General features: G+C 56.7%; 1 protein-coding gene across 4 annotated transcripts; it reads right to left on the reverse strand.

The window, feature by feature from the left end:
* Nucleotides 1-892: 892 nt before the first annotated feature.
* On the reverse strand, nucleotides 893-12,921 carry SYTL1 (synaptotagmin like 1). 4 transcript variants are annotated; one of them, XM_001110913.5, is made up of 15 exons: nucleotides 12,558-12,921; nucleotides 9,185-9,413; nucleotides 7,141-7,289; nucleotides 6,833-6,905; nucleotides 6,701-6,746; nucleotides 5,374-5,446; nucleotides 5,028-5,128; nucleotides 4,761-4,874; nucleotides 4,393-4,553; nucleotides 4,040-4,136; nucleotides 3,592-3,750; nucleotides 3,210-3,288; nucleotides 3,000-3,099; nucleotides 1,335-1,540; nucleotides 893-1,117 (listed from the first exon to the last, which is right to left on the reverse strand). In XM_001110913.5, the coding sequence occupies exons 2-15, from the start codon at nucleotides 9,373-9,375 to the stop codon at nucleotides 978-980; spliced, it is 1,689 nt and encodes a 562-aa protein (XP_001110913.3). In that variant the 5' UTR covers nucleotides 9,376-9,413; nucleotides 12,558-12,921; the 3' UTR covers nucleotides 893-977. The 4 variants fall into 4 exon arrangements, with proteins under 4 accessions (XP_001110913.3, XP_077822713.1, XP_077822710.1 ...); XM_077966587.1 differs by having other exon boundaries at nucleotides 7,038-7,289; nucleotides 12,558-12,883; XM_077966584.1 differs by having other exon boundaries at nucleotides 11,388-12,624.
* Nucleotides 12,922-16,402: the final 3,481 nt, after the last annotated feature.

Below are 16,402 nucleotides of genomic sequence, written 5' to 3' on the forward strand. Positions count from 1 at the left end.
AGGTGTATGGGGGGAGGGGTACCCTGGGAAGAGCCTCCTAGGTCTTTTAAAAAAAAATTTTTTAGGCCGGGTGTGGTGGCTCACGCCTGTAATCCCAGCACTTTGAGAGGCCAAAGCGGGTGGATCACGAGGTCAGGAGTTCGAGACCAGCCTGACCAACATGGTGAAACCCCGTCTCTACTAAAAATACAAAAATTAGCTGGGTGTGGTGGCTTGTGCCTGTAATCCCAGCTACTCAGGAGGCTGAGACAGGAGAATCGCTTGAACCCAGGAGGCAGAGGTTGCAGTGAGCCGAGATCACACCATTGCACTCCAGAGCAAGACTTTATCTCAAAAAAAAAAAAAATTTTTTTTAGAGACAAGGTCTTACTCTGTCATCCAGGCTGGAGTGCAGTGGCATAGTCATATTCACTGCAGCCTCAAGCTTCTGGATTCAAGCGATCCTTTCTCCTCAGCCTCATGAGTAGCTGGGACCGCAGGTGTGCACCACCACACTCAGCTAATTTTTAAACTTTTTTTTGTAGAAATAACATCTTGCTTTGTGGCATAGCTCACTGCAGCCTCAAACTCCTGGGCACAAGCAATCTGCCTGCCTCAGCCTCCTGAGTAGCTGGGACTACAGGCATGTGACACCACCACTTACAGCTAATTTTTAAAATTTTGTAGAGATGTGGTCTTGTTATGTTGCTGAGACTGGTCTTGAACTCTTGGGCTCAAGTGATGCTTCTGCCTCAGCCTCCCAAAGCATTGGGATTACAGGTGTGAAACACTGTGCCTAGCTTCTCTGAAGTCTTTGTGGCGGAGTCTAAAGTTCCTTAATCTGGCCCCTCTTACTTCCCTGGCTCTTTCCTGCAATCACTTTTCTTCCTCCCTGCCACAGCAGACACCAGCCTTTTATTGCCCTTAGAGCAGACTTTATTGACTTTAGCCAAGGGCAGGCCCTGAGATGGGGGTCCAGAGAGAGAGGCTTGGTCAGGCTATGTCCTGGGGGCCAGGTTGGTTCTGAGGGGTAGAAGGCCATCCACCCACTCGCATGGCTGCTCCAGGAGGGCCTGCCACAGCCGCTTCTCCTCCGGTGTGGAATCCATCCAGGGCACCTGCAGCCCATAGCTGCTGCCTGGATGTGGGTGGGCAGGGGTTGAGGGCATGATCACATTGGACACCCTGGGGCCCCCAAACACATAATCTGCCTGGTCCCAGATTATGCACTGTCCCCCATTACCACCCTCAGTTCTCAGTAGATATCAAAGCTCAGGAAAGGACAGAGAGGTATCCAGGGCCACACGCTGAGCCCCCATCTCCCAGGGCCTGTCTCAGGGAGCTACCCCACTTACCGGTGCCCAGGCTGAGGCGTGTGCCCCCCAGCTGGCGGCTGGCCAGGGCCCCATGGTCCCAGAGGGAGAGCTCGGCACAAGCCTGGCGCAGGTCGGCAGGCCCAAAGCCATCGTACACCATGGTGTGGTTGAACACAGGTCTGAGGCTGCGTCGCACAACCCTTGTACGCTGGCGGCTGGCCCGGCTGTCATCAGGCAGTACGAAGCTGTGCGGGAGGTGGCCTGGCATCAGGTGACCACCCCTCACACTCCCTAGAGTCATCCAGTCACCATGTCCCACTCATTCTCCCTCACATATGTCCATGTCCCCTGGCTCCTGCCTGCCTGACCTCAGACCCTCACTGCCCTGGGACCTTTGCAGCAGCCTCCTCTCAGGTCTCCTGGCTTTAAAAGTTACAACTCCTGGCTGGGCACAGTGGCTCACACCTATAATCCCAGCACTTTGGGAGGCTGAGGTGGGTGGATCACCTGAGGTCAGAAGTTCGAGACCAGCCTGGTCAACATGGTGAAACCCCATCTCTACTAAAAACACAAAAATTAGCTGGGTACGTTGGCGTGCACCTGTAATCCCACCTACTCGGGAGGCTGAGGCAGGAGAATCGCTTGAGCCCAGGAAACTGAGGCTGCAGTGAGCTGAGATCGTGCCACTGCACTCCAGCCTAGGCAACAGAGCGAGACTGCGTCTTAAAAAAAATAATACTAAAGAAAAAATTACAACTCCTATTCACAGGGCTGCCGAGCGATGTCTCTGAAATGCAATTCTGCTACTCTCGCTGGCTCAGTGACTTTCATTATCTCCCTGTTGCTCCACCACCACCCCTCCTCAAGCAGTTTCCAAGGTTTTTCTTTCTTTCTTCCTTTCTTGTTTTTTTGAGACAGAGTCTCGCTCTGTTTTGCCCAGGCTGGGGTGCAGTGGCATGGTCTTGGCTTACTGCAGCCTTCCAGGTTCCAGTGATTCTCTCGCCTCAGTCTCTCAAGTAGCTGGGATTACAGGTGCCTGCCACCACGCCTGGCTAATTTTTTGTACTTTTAGTAGAGATGGGGTGTCACCATGTTGGTCAGGCTGTTCTAGAAATCCTGACCTCAAGTGATCCACCTGCCTCAGCCTCTCAGAGTGCTGGGATTACAGGTGTGAGCCACCATGCCTGGCCTGTTTCCAAGGTTTTCAAAGCCCGGGAACCCCCTCTTCAAAATACAGTGTTGCTCAGAAGTACAATACCTGAAAGAAAGAACGCCTCTGGCTGCATCAGGGTGGACACCCAGAAGTGATCTGCCCACGGCCATTTCACTCTCTAAGGGTGGGGGCAGCACCTGGAGGCACCCCTAGAAGTCCCCTGGAAGCTTACTTTGAAGACCACTGAACTGTAAGTTCCAGGCCAAGCCCCACAGCCTGACCTCTCAGGTTCTCTGTGGAAGGACCCCTGCAGCCCTCAGCCTCAGCTTTTCAACAAGTCCTACAGGCGGCAGTCACACTGAAATGCAGCTCCTCAAAGGTGTCCTCAACTTTCCTGACTCCAGGCCTTTGCTCAAACCATCCCCTTCACCCCTGCTCAGTGGGGAAAGCCATGGCTGCGTGATCAAGGGTTGATTAGTAGGGGTTTGTCGAGGTTGGGCACTCCACTGCAGTCAAAAGAAAGGGAAGCCCCGAGGGCCAGCACTCCTCACCATTGTACGTAAGTGTCCAGGGATCCTGCCCGCAGTGGCAGGAGGTCCCGAGCCTCCTTCACCCAGAAGTGCAGCTCCCCGCTCGGGGGCAGTCCAGCGCCTGCGGAGAGGCTCGGCTCAGGCCCGCAAGTCCACCACCCCTAAACCCAGGGACAGGAGTCTCCCGCTTTTCAGGGCGTGTCCAGCTTGGCCTCTCCGGCTATCACTCACCCTCGGAGCCGGCGGGGACGTACTTGAGGGACAGGGCGAGTAGCCCGCGGCTCGGAAGGTCGTCGGGAGAGAGTGGGACCTGCGAGAGGTGGGCTTGTCGTGGAGCAGGGGCTAATGGAAAGGGGTCTCAGGAGGGTGGGGTCTGCAGACCCGGAAGGGGTGCGGTTAGCAGAAACGGCGGGGCCTGCAGGGCGGAACCTAGGGGTCCCAGTGCCCTCATGGAAGGGGCCGTGGCAGGCCGGCTCCACCTGGGGCCGTGAGGTTAAGAGGTTGAGGGGAGGCTCTGTCGAAGGAGGGGTCTGAGGGGGCTGCGGGAGAGCCTGGTGGGGTAAATGCAGGAGACCCGAGCCGCAGGTCTCCCCACGCGGCCTGGCTGCCTCACCCGGGGCTGCAGGGGGAGCCAGGTGGGCTCAGAGCCCCAGTCCCACGTGTCCAAGGGCACTTCAGCTTCACCCAGAAAGATGTTGCGACCCAGGCTTTCGCGGTGCCACACGGACAGGCTCAGCACGCGGCCCTGCAGCTCGGCCTGCGGGACGGAGTACTGGGGACAGGAGGTGCACTTTAGCGGAGCACTGCTGGTGGCCCGCGTAGATGCTGCGCGAGTTGGCTGGGGCGGGTCCTACCGCGTTCCTACCGTGAAGGAATTCTGGGGAGCCCCGAAGGGCATTAATGGGGGCCTGGACTATCACCACGCCCACCACAAGGCTGACACACTGGAGAACGAGTTAATAGCCCCCCCGCCGATCCTCCAGGCTGCCCTTGCCACCTCGCCCCGCAGGAAGGGGCGTCCTGTTCATTAACGGGGAACCTCACCGTGGTCCCAGCCTTACCCGGAGAGTCTCGTTGAAAACCGGATTCAGATTCCGTTTCTTCACTGCCGTCTTGCGCTTGCTCTGCTTATCCGGGAGGAGGTAGCTTTTGACGTAGCTGGGAAGGTGAGAACCCGAGGTGAGGAGGGGCCCTCCCAGAGTCTTCTCCCCTGCCTGTGGGCTCCCCCAGCCACCACCCTGAACACATGCCAGGCCTCGTGCTAAGCGCTTTACAGGGATTGTCTCAATCCCACACCTCCCAATAACGCTGTTGTTCCCATTTTGAACATGAGAACGAGGAGGCCGGCCGAGACCCTGTGAATGGTGGGCTGGGCTGTGACAGCCGCGCCCCGCTTGGCCGACCGGGCACTCACGGGTCTGAGCGGCGGCGTCGGGCGGCGGCCAGGCCCTGGCACTGGATCACGTGCACGCGCAGCTCGGAGGCACCCGGCTCGTAGTGCAGCGCGAAGTGCACGGAGCCGCGGACCTGCACCGCCTCCGCCTCGCCGGACAGGCTCATCTGGCTGCCGCTCAGCTGCGGACGGGATTGGGTGGGAGTCAGGGCCGCTCGCAGGGCTCACGTCGGGGCCGGGGGCAGCGCGGAGGCTTCAGACCGGAGTTATGGGTGGTAGGCCAGGGGGCTGCAGCGTTGGGTCCCGCGGCGAGGGAGGGGCAGGCAGGGGCTACGCGTCGGAACGTGTCCACCTCCCCGGCCGCCCGGGTCCCCTCCCTCCCGCCTCACCGTGGAGGAGTTAAGGCTGGACACCGAGGAGCTGCTACTGAGCATGCGGTCGAGTGAGGGGTCCGGCCCCGGGGCCTCCTCCCCGTTCTCCAGGATCTGGGACTCGGCCTTGGTCTGCAGAGGGGGCAAGTGACGGGGCGCCCCTTCTTTCCCCGCCCCTGCCTCGAGCGCCCTGGGTCGCGGGCGGCTCGCAGCCCTGGGCAGGAGCGCTCCCCGCCCGGAATCCGCTCCGGATCTTGAGAGCAGCCGCGGGCCACTCCCGCCTACCTGGGCTTGCGGGGGCCGCGGCTCCTGCCCTCCCCTCGACGCGGGCTCCAGCTCCGGGTCCGCCTTCTCGGCACAGACCAGCAGGTCTCCTTGGCCAGGGTCTGGGGTGGGGCATGAGACGCTAAGCGAGCCCTCTCCTGCCCGCCCCTGAACGAATTTGGAGGAACTGGTTTACAACCCCAGCGAGCTGCAGATTCAGGCCCCGGTGCTGCCCTGGGATCGTCCCCACCTCCGAGGCAGGGTGGGAGTGGGGGTGAGGAGGGTGAACGCAGGTGGTTGGGGCCCTTTAGAGCTGCCTCTGACCCCTGAAACCTCTCTGTGCTCCCCAACAGGCGCTCCCACTCACCTTCCTGGGCCTGGGACGCCTCCTCAGGATCTGAACCCTTTAGCGGGACAGAAGGCGATGGGAAATCAGGTTCCTGAAGGAAGGAAGGGATAGAGGTCACAGTGTGGGGGCTGGTGAAGAAGGAGTCAAAGGTCATATTGGGGTCAGAGGTCACAGACTCCAGCCAGCTACCCCAGTTTCAGGTTTAGGGCAGCCCACGGGGCAGGGCTGGCAGCAAGCTGCAGGAGCGGTGGGACCGGGGCTTCACAGCCCACCCCGCAGGGCTTGTGCCGCCTGACTCCCTGCTCCCATTGGTGAGAGCATTGGTACCTGAGTCCTGCACCTCTGCCAGGCCAGGCCAGTCCCAGTCCCTCCACACTCCTTTTTTTTTTTTTTTTTTTTTTAATTGAGAGGGAGTTTCACTCTTGTTGCTCAGCCTGAAGTGCAATGGCGCGATCTTGGCTCACCGCAACCTCCACCTCCCAGGTTCAAGCGATTCTCCTGCTTCAGCCTCCTGAGTAGCTGGGATTGCAGGTTATGCACCACCATGCACGGCTAATTTTGTATTTTTAGTAGAGACGGGGTTTCTCCATGTTAGTCAGGCTGGTCTCGAGCTCCCGACCTCAGGTGATCCACCCGTCTCAGCCTCCCCTACAGACGTGAGCCACTGTGCCCGGCCTTTTTTTGAGACGGAATCTCGCTCTGTCACCCAGGCTGGAGTGCAGTGGCTGGATCTCAGCTCACTGCAAGCTCCGCCTCCCGGGTTTCCGCCATTCTCCTGCCTCAGCCTCCAAAGTAGCTGGGTCTACAGGCGCCCACCACCTCGCCCGGCTAGTTTTTGTATTTTTTAGTAGAGACGGGGTTTCACCGTGTTAGCCAGGATGGTCTCGATCTCGATCTCCTGACCTTGTGATCCGCCCGTCTCAGCCTCCCAAAGTGCTGGGGTTACAGGCTTGAGCCACCGCACCCGGCCCTTTTTTTTTTTTTAATTTTATTTTTTATAGAGATGGGGGGCATTTTGCTATGTTGCCCAGGCTGGCCTTGAACTCCTCAGCTCAAGCGATCCTCCTGCATCAGCCTCCCAAAATGCTGGGATTACAGGCATGAGCCACTGCGCCTGGCCCCACTTCACCCCTTAATAGCCAGATTCAGAAGTTCCCTTAGAGGCTGGATCCATACCACTGTTCACCACTGTTCCACCCAGGAGATGATGAGGTGCAGACACGGCAAGGGACATGTCCAGGGTCTCCCCATTCCCAGGCTGGGGCTCTTTTCCCCCCTGCCCCCCCCCACATTCCACCTTCCCTCCAGGGACACTGTACTGACTTGCTGGTTCATTCACTCTTACCTCAGTCTCCCTGAGCCTCTCCTGAGGGGCCTCATCAATGGTGAGCCTAGGAGTAGGAAGAGGACGCTCTCAGAGGGAGGGACCCTGGTTACTGGTGGGCACCATCTCCCTCTTCCCGAGACCCCTCCTCACCTGGGTTCTGGCCCCTCTTCCTTCTCTTTCACAGCAGCCTCAGCCTCCCCGTCGCTGCCTGGAGCCTGGTCTCCTGGGCGCAGGTGAGAAGTTCTGTGAGCCCCCATGCTCAGGAAGCCTGGCTGTGACTCGAGAGAGGCCCTGGGAGATGCCCACCCGCCCCACGCCCACAGAGGAGCATTGCCCACTCAAAGACACACAGTACCAAGGGCAGTCAGGACTGGAGCCCCGGTGGTCCTCTCTCCCTGTCCACATACAGACAGCGCCCTGGACGGCACATGGCTTGCCCTGCCCCGAAGATCTCTCACCCCTGGCGCTCTTCTTCCTGCGCATAGAGGCTCGGACAAGGTCAGAGCCGAAGTGGGCATTGTGGTGCCGCTGGGAGCGTGCTTCCTGGAACCAGTCCCCTGTCAGGATCTTCAGCTGCCCAGGGTCTGCCAGTGAGGCCCGGAGCTTGCTGGAGGAAGGGGGAAGGTGTGGCTGTCATGACTCACTCAAGCAACATTCCACCACCCACATGGTACCAGGCTTGGGACCGGGGGCCAGGGACCCAACAGCAAATCAGACTTGATCTGTGCTGTGGAGGAGCTCGGGCTGCTGGGGAGACCGAGTCCAGAAGAGACAAGTACACTATAGTGAACCGGATGATGTGATAGAAATAAGAAGAGCCAGCTCTGCCTGGGAGAATCCGGGAGGGTTTCCCAGAGGAGGTGACATTCGAATTGCCTTTATTTATTTATTTACTTAATTATTTTGAGATGGGGTCTCCCTCTATGCCCAGGCTGGAGTGCTGTGGCGCAATCTCAGCTCACTGCAACCTTCACCTCCCAGGCTCAAGTGATCCTCCCACTTCAGCCTCCCGAGTAGCTGGGACTACAGGCGCGTGCCACCTTGCTCAGCTAATTTTTTTTATTTTGTTTTGTAGAGACGGGGCTTTTCAATGTTGCCCAGGCTAGTCTCTAACTCCTGGACTCAAGCAATCCACCTGCCTCAGCCTCCCAAAATGTTGTAAACCACTGTGCCCAGTCTTGAATTTCTTCTTAAAAGACAAATTGGAGTTCTCCAGGTAGAGAAGGATAATAGTTATTACACTTTTTATTTTATTATTATTTTTTGAGATAGGGTCTTGCTCTGTTGCCCTGGCTGGAGTGCAGTGGCATGATCATGGCTCATTGCAGCCTGACCTCCTGGGTTCAAGCAATCCTCTCACCTCAGCTGCCTAAATAGTTGGGACTACAGGCACATACCACCACGCCAGGCTAATTTTTTTATATTTTGTAGAAATAGGGTCTCACTGTGTTGTCCAGGCTGGTCTTGAATTCCTGGGCTCAAGCAATCCTCCCGTCTCAGCCTCTCAAAGTGCTGGGATTACAGGAGTCGCCACTATCCCTGGCCAATTCCTCTTAAATCAGTGAAGTAGGACTCCTTAGCCCCATTTTATAGACAAGGAGCGTGGTGCTCAAGGAGGTCAGGTGAGTTGCCAAGGTTACAAATCTAGGAAGTATCTGTCCCCAAACATTGCTTGTAACACCCATGCTCTTCTACCACCGTGCTCTTCCAGTACCAGCATAGGCATAGAAGTGAAGTGTGGGTTCAGGGACTGGGGAGCACCTGAGTGGCTGGAGGGGTCACTTTGTGTCTGTGTGTTGGGTGGGGGTTATGGTGGAAGAGGAGATGGTGGGGGCTGGCAAGGACCGACCAGGGAGGCCCAGTGGACCATGCCTAGGAGCTTGTCCTTGACACTGGGGAGCCAGGAGAAGTTTCAGCGGGGACATTAAGGACAGATCTGGCCAGGCACGGTGGCTCGCATCTGTAATCCCAGCACTTTGGGAGGCCGAGGCGGGTGGATCATCTGAGGTCAGGGGTTTGAGACCAGCCTGGCCAACATGGTGAAACCTCATCTCTACCGAAAATACAAAAAATTAGCTGGGCGTGGTGGCATGTACCTATAATCCCAGCTACTTGGGAGACTGTGGCAGGAGAATTGCTTGAACCCGGAGGGGCGGAGGTTGCAGTGAGCCAAGATTGTGCCACTTCACTCCAGCCTGGGCAAAAAAATGAAACTCTGTCTCAAAAAAAAATTAAAATTAAAATTAAAAAAGGACAGATCTGGGGAGCATCAGCTGCAGGAGGTGGGCCCAAGAGGCAAGCCTGGAGGCAGAGAGGCTGGCGAGAAAGCTGGTGCAGTCACCCTGGAGAAGTGATAAGCTGTGAGCTGGCCAAGGCCAGAGGAGACTAAAGGGCGAAACCAAGAACCACGCAGACATCTGACGGCAGTGGTGTCAGTAGGGAGCAGGGTGGGGGCCACTCAAGCCTCTCAATGCTCCCTGGCCAGGGTCTGCCCTGCCTTACCTGACCCGCCCTGCCTCCAGCTGGCGCAGGCGGGCATCTCGTTGGAGGACACCAGCAATGGCCTCCTGCTCCTCCTCTGTCAGGAAGCTGAGGTCCAATAGTCCTTCAGTCTCAGGCTTTGGCCCATGCGCCATGGGGAGGGAGGGCAGAGCCCAAAGCCCCTCTTGAGATGGGTGGCCCCTCTGGGGCATCAGCTGGGGCTGTGCCCCAGCTGGGCACACGTAGCTTCCTGGGGGCAGACCAAGGGTCAGGTCAAGCCCTGCACAAATGCTTGGCACATCCTGGAACCAACAGCCCTTTTCTCCCCAAACACTTGGCCAGGTATGGGTAGGGTGCCACCCCAGGACGGCTGAGCTCAAGGTGGGGTGCCAGGCACTCATGCACACATGCATACACTGGCCCTTGAACGCACTCAGGGACACAGTGGAAGACGCAAGAGACACACATGCACACACCCTGAGGTAGGGCCACACAGAACTGCAGCGATGGAACACACAGACACACGTGCACACGCGGATCCACGTAGGCATAGATATGGCCGCACATGCACATAGACACCTGCATAAAGACAGGCGCATGTACAGCTGTTCCCCCAGAAAGGGCCCTCTACAGACACAGACCTGGACCCGTGCCCACGAGAGACATGCACACACATTCTTTTTTTTTTTTTTTTTTTTTTTGAGAAGGAGCTTTGCTCTTTTTTTCCCAGGCTGGAGTACAGTGGCGCGATCTCATCTCACTGCAACCTCCACCCAACGGGTTCAAACAATTCTGCCTCAGCCTCCTGAGTAGCTGGAATTATAGGCACACACCATCACGCCCAGCTAATTTTTGTATTTTTAGTAGAGACGGGGTTTGACCATGTTGACTAGGCTGGCCTGGAACTCCTGATCTTGTGATCCGCCCGCCTCGGCCTCCCAAGGTGCTGGGATTACAGATGTGAGCCACCACGCCCAGCCCTACACATGTTCTTAAATCTGCACACAGTGGCCAGGCGTGGTAGCTCACACCTGTAATCCCAACACTTTGGGAGGCCAAAGTGGGCCGATCACCTGAGGTCAGGAGTTTGAGACCAGCCTGGCCAACATGGTGAAACCCCATCTCTACTAAAAATACAAAAATTATGGCCGGGTACAGTGGTTCACCCCTGTAATCCCAGCACTTTGGGAGGCCGAGGCGGGTGGATCATCTGAGGTCAGGAGTTTGAGATCAGCCTGACCAACATGGACAAACCCCATCTCTACTAAAAATATAAAATTAGCTGGGCGTGGTGGTGCATACCTGTAATCCCAGCTACTTGGGAAGCTGAGGTGGGAGAATTGCTAGAACCTGGGAGGCAGAGATTACGGTGAGCCAAGATCACACCATCGCACTCTAGCCTGGGCAAAAAGAGCGAAACTCCGTCTCCAAAAAAAAAAAAAAAAGAAAGAAAAGAAAAATTAGCTGGGCTTGGTGGCTCATGCCTGTAATTCCAGCTACTTGGGAAGCTGAGGCAGGAGAATCTCTTGAACCCGAGAGGTGGAGGTTTCAGTGAGCTGCGATGGTGCCACTGCACTCCAGCCTGGGCAACAGAGTGAGACTCTGTCTCAAAACAAAAACAAGCAAAAAAACCTGCACACAGCATATGCACACCAACAGGGATGGGCCCACCCGGATGGGTTCACCTAGACAAGAACAAGTCTGGGGACAAATGTGTCCCTCAATAAAGATATACATAAAAATCACACAGACTCTGGCACACACACATTGTCCAGCTATCTGAGTTGTGAGCTCCTTGGAGGCAGGGAGAGGGAGTGACCCTCAAAGCCAGTACTTTGCACACAACAGATGGTTGGTAAAATTTTGATTAATTAAATGCAGAAATATACCTGCACATACATGGGAATGCACACATACAACCACCCACCTAGACAGACACACACGCGCATACACACACACATGCACGCGCACACACACGTACGTGCACACACACACATGCACACACACACACATGCTCACTCCCCTGGGCCAGGAACCTCACAGCCTGGGTCCCCTCCCGCCACCCTTCACCTCCACCCTGCCCTGGCCCACTTGGCCTTCCTGTCTGAGGCAACCTCCTCCTCAGCCCACACCCCCAACTTCCTCCCCTGAGGTAACTGCCGCACACACTCCCACCGAGGCCTCCAACCCAGGGATGCCCCCGCCGCCAGCCCTGCCCTCTTGCCTGGAGCCACCGGGCCCCTCTGCTCTGGCCACACGGTTCTCCCAAGACCAGGGTGGGGTCCCGGCGGTGGAGGCCTAAGCTGGCACAGCAGCCCATGCTCAGGTACCACAGTGACTCCGGAAAGAAAACATTTGCCCAGCGCTGAGGGGCATGTAGACGTGGCAAGGGGCCCATGACTTGGTCAGGGCTGTGTCCTGAGCCCACTGGGCGGCCTCTCCTCTCTTCCCCGCCCCTTCCATGCCAGGGCTCCAGGTGGGGCCGGGACCGGTGGAGGCAGCTTGGCAGGCAGGTCCTGGCTTGTGTCCACCGCCTGCTATGTTCTGTCCCCTCCCAGCTGAGTCAGTGGCCGAGTCCCAGCGATCCCTCCTGACACCCTCAGGAGCTGAAGGCCTCGGCCTGGCTGCCCGGTGTGCATTCGCTCTGTGGATACCTGTGTGCTCCACAACAGCAGTGTCCCTGAACTTCTATGGCCAAGGTGTGGGTCTTGCAAACGCACAGTTTGGGCTCCCCCGTGGATTGGTGTGTGAACCCATGTCCCTCTCTGTGCCCTGGTCCGAGTCTGGTGGGCATGTCTGCGTAGTGTGGGTCTGTGAGCTGTGTAGTTGCTGTGTGAGTGTGTCTTTGTGTCCTGCTGCGGTGTGATGCTGCATGGTGACTATATTGTCTGTGCGGTGTGTTCAGTGACGTTCTAGGTGACAGCGCCATGTGGGGTGTGTGCAGTATGCATTGTGCGTTTCCTCCTGTGCTGTACGTGTGACTGGGCTGTGTGCTGTGGGGTGTCCCCTGGTGCCTTGGGGGCCACCAGGTATGTGTGTCTGAGTGTGGATGGAGGTGGGAGAGGACATTTGGCAGAACTGGGCCTATTTCTGTCCTGCAGGCCTGCCTGAGCTGGGCCATGGGCATCAGCCCAGCCTCCTCAGCAGTTCCCCTCCCTGAAGTCCCCTCTCCTACCAGAGGCAGAATCAAGTGTTTGGTCTTCCCTGCTGTTTTGACACTGTGGGACAGACCCATTGGTCAAGAGGAGGGTCTGTCCATCTGTCCGGCTGTTCCAGTTCCAGACATGCGCCCACCTCCCCCAACCCCAAGGTGCTGGAGGGTGCTCAGGATACCAGGTGGCAGTGCCTGCGTCTCTGGACCCTGGCAGGGGACCCTGGCACCGACATGTGTTACCTGTAGGGGTCCAGTATGGGAGGACACCTTCGCAGGTGACTCCAGCTCCCCTGGCAGCCGAGTTTCAGGGACTGGGAGAAGAGCCGTGAGGGAAGAAGGCTGACTCAACAGGCAGCCCAGCCAGCAGCTGCCCCACACTGAGGAGGAGGAAACACCTCGGCAGGGCCTGATGCAAAACCGGGCCTGGACTCCCAGCGCCCCGGGGTGCGCCCCCGCAGCTGACTGGAGAGGCCGGGCTTGGCCCCAGCTCCCCAGTTAGGCCACCCTGCGCAGAGTCCCTGCTCTGCCACTGGGTGTGTGACCTTAAGCAGGTCTCTTCCATTTCTTCTGATGCAAACTGTGGGTAGCAGTGTGCAAGGGGCCTATTCTAAGGGAAGTGAAAGTGCCCGGTGTGAGCTGGCAGAGTCGGGGTGAGGTGTCCCCACTCCAGCATAGTCCAATGCCCATGGCCATTTCAGCAGCTGCTGCCCTCTGTATCCACATGTACCTCTGGGACATGCTGGCCACAGCAGAGCAGCCCTCTCTGTCCGCTCTGCTGTCCTGGGCCCCATCTGTTTGAGGAGGCCTGAAATCTTCCAGTGCCAAGGTGAGGGTCCCACACTGGCACCCTGAACACCCCTGAGCCCCTCTGAGCACCCCATTCTACACCCAGCTTCTGCCCACCCTGAGATTAGAAGGTTTAGGCCCTAGATTACATTGGCTTCAGGACCCTGAACCTCCTGGGTTGTCTTGGGCACAAGAGGCCACACCAAAGCTTTCTGACTCCCCCCAAGTCCACTTCACTTTCCATGGCCTGCCCTGGCCCGACCCCCTCCCCTGAACCTAGGGCCATGGATTAAAGATTAGAGGGCTCCTCATAGACCCCTGGGAGAGGTAGGGCAAGGGGTGGTTTATAAACAAAACCGGTCTGGGCACGGTTACTCATGCTTGTAATCCCAGTACTTTGGGAGGTCGAGGTGGGCGGATCACTCTAGGACAGGAGTTTGAGACCAGTCTGGCCAACATGGTGAAACCCCATCTCTACTCAAAATAACAAAAATTAACTGGGCATGGTGGCGAGTGCTTGCAGTCCCAGCTACTCGGGAGGCTGAGGCAGGAGAATCGCTGGAACCCAGGAGGCGGCGGTTGTAGTGAGCTGAGATCTTGCCACTGCCCTCCAGCCTGGGCAACACAGCGAGACTCCGTCTCAGAAAAGCAAACAAAAAACCCACTCTTCCTCCCCGTCATCAGAACTGGCTCCCACCACCACTGAGAGACAGAGGGCCCCTCCTCCATCTCAGCCCACAGTTGAGGCTTCCCTACTTATTTTTTGCAAGTTAATCTTATTTTTCTCATCTGTTAAATGGGGGTAATAATCCCTCCTCAGGATTTTCACTAAAATTCAGTGAGATCCTTGAAGACTTTATTTATTTGTTTGTTTGTTTTGAGATGGAGTCTCGCTGTGTTGCCCAGGCTGGAGTGCAGTGGCACGTTCTTGGCTCACTGCAGCCTCCACCTCCTGGGTTCAAGTGATTCTCATGCCTCAGCCTCTCGAGTAGCTGGAACTACAGGTGCCCACCACCATGCCCGGCTAATTTTTGTATTTTGAGTAGAGATGGGGTTTTACCATGTTGCCAGGCTGGTCTTGAACTCCTGGCCTCAGGTGATCCACCTGCCTCAGCCTCCCAAAGTGCTAGGATTACAGGAGTGAGCCACCTTGCCCAGTCCCCAGTAGACTCTTGATTAATGCATTTATGCACCCACACATGCAATACCCATTGAGCAGCTGCTGTGGGACCATTACTGTGATGCTGCCTCCTCCATTAAGGCCCTCAAAATGGAAGGAGAGTGGCCAACAGTATCCTCACGCCTTCCTGCCATCCTGGTCCCGGTGCCTGCAATGATGTTTCTCTGCCCCCTTCTCACCTCTCAGCAGCCCTCCCTCCTGGAAGGCATGAAACTTCATTATCTGGTCTTCGGGTTTCTAAATTTCCCTTCCTTTCTCTGTTCTCCTGTCCTTCCTATAGCTGTGACTCCCTGACGCTGATACTTCCAGCCATCTCTCCTGCTGTGTTTCAACCTGCATTCATCTGGCCTCTTCACCACTTGAAACCTATTTCCAAGTTTCCACCTCTAACCAGCCCCCATCATCCTGGCCCCTGGCCTCCTGCTGCTTCCTGCCACCTCCGGGTGCTGTCCACACTTCACTCCAGGTGCCCTCCCATCTGTCTGTCTCCACTGTCCTCCCCCTGCCCAGGTCTCAGTCCTCGCTCAGCCTCTTCTGGAAGCCTCCTCTTCTCCTGCCTCCCTGTGGCCACACGAGGCCCCTCTGGCCCTTTGTTGCACAGCTTTCGAACATACTTTTCTTTGTCATCCTCTGGTTTGGAACGTGCCAGCAGACAGCCAGGCCATCCCTCGGGCCCATTCACACATTTCCAAACCAGTCCAGTCCCATTTAGACACGTCCTGAGATGGAAGCCTCACCACTTCCCAGGACAGCCTGGCCCTCAGCCTGACCCTCAGGATTGCTGCCCTTACTCTGGCTTTCTCCCCTTCATCACCTATACCCATAGAGCCTTAGCTACGGACTATTTCCTGTCCTTCAACACCCCTGGGCCTTCTGTGCTCCCTGTGGGAATACTTTTCCCCAGCTCTAGGACTCGCTCAGCCTCCTCGAGTTCAGTGCCCCTGCACTGCAGCCAGTCTCTAGGCAACGTCCCTCTGTTAAGAGGCAGGGTGCTAGAGGCCAGCAGATCTGGGTTAAAATCTGGCTCTGCCGCATGGTTCCCTTGTGGCCTGGGATCAATGACAATCCCTGTAAGCCTCACTCTCTTCCTTTATGAAGCGGGGACAATAGCCATCTCACAGGCCTGCTGCCGCCAGGAGAGCTTTTCACCTCCGCGGTCATTCTCCTTTTGCATCACAGCACCTCTCATTTCCACTCCTGTGCTCCAGTGAGGGCATCGCACAGGGTGGCTCTGAGTGGGGGCGCTGGAGCCCAGCTGCTGGGTTTGAACCATGGTTCCACTTTTCCTACCTCTGTGACCTGGAGCAAATCACTTCTCTGCTTACTTCTTCATCTGTAAAATGGGATGGTGGCATCTACCTTGTTGTGGGGCTGTTGTGAGGCTAAGACGATATTTCATCACAAGGCCTAACACAGAGTAAGCACTCGCTGTTGGTGACTTTTTTTTTTTTTGAGAGACAGGGACTTAGGCCGGGCACGGTAACTCACACCTGTAATTCCAGCACATTGGGAGGCCGAAGCAGGCAGATCACGAGGTCAGGAGTTTGAGACCAGCCTGGCCAACATGGTGAAACCCTGTCTCTACTGAAAATAATGGCTTCTGCCTATAATCTCAGCATTTTGGGAGGCTGAGGCAGGCGGGTCACCTGAGGAGTTTGAGATCAGCCTGGCCAACATGGTAAAACCCTGCCTCTCCTAAAAATACAAATTAATATTTGTATGGTAGGCACCTGTAATCCCAGCTATTTGGGAAGCTGAGGCATGAGAATTACTTGAACTCAGGAGGCAGGCGTTGCAGTGAGCTGAGAACGCACCATTGCACTCCAGCTTGGGCAACGGAGTGAGATTCTGTCTCCCAAAAAATAAAGAAAGAAAAAGGAGAAAAAAGAAAAGTAAATGGAATTGCTCTGAAGTGGGGAGAGGGCACCTCTGCCTTGCCCTGGAGAAGTCTCAGGCTTGGAGACCACAGCACTACAGGGTCTGGGGTGAGCTGGCAGATGCCTGACCAGGGACTCCATGGTCAGCTGCTAGAGCATGTCCTCAAGGTCACCTCCGAGACCAAATCCTTGGCTAGTTCAACTTAAGTGATGCATGGACAGGATTGGGAAAGGCTTCAGGG

Source organism: Macaca mulatta, chromosome 1 (genome assembly GCF_049350105.2).
Source record: "Macaca mulatta isolate MMU2019108-1 chromosome 1, T2T-MMU8v2.0, whole genome shotgun sequence".
Classification (NCBI taxonomy): Eukaryota; Metazoa; Chordata; class Mammalia; order Primates; family Cercopithecidae; genus Macaca; species Macaca mulatta.

Excerpts from the sequence above, each read along its gene's own strand:
- SYTL1 (XM_001110913.5), bottom strand. The coding sequence starts at position 9,375 with ATGCCCCAGAGGGGCCACCCATCTCAAGAGGGGCTTTGGGCTCTGCCC. Across the intron at positions 4,137-4,392 it reads CGACGCCGCCGCTCAGACCC|CTACGTCAAAAGCTACCTCC; the intron begins GTGAGTGCCCGG and ends TCACCTTCCCAG. Across the intron at positions 3,100-3,209 it reads CGTCCCCGCCGGCTCCGAGG|GCGCTGGACTGCCCCCGAGC; the intron begins GTGAGTGATAGC and ends GCCTCTCCGCAG.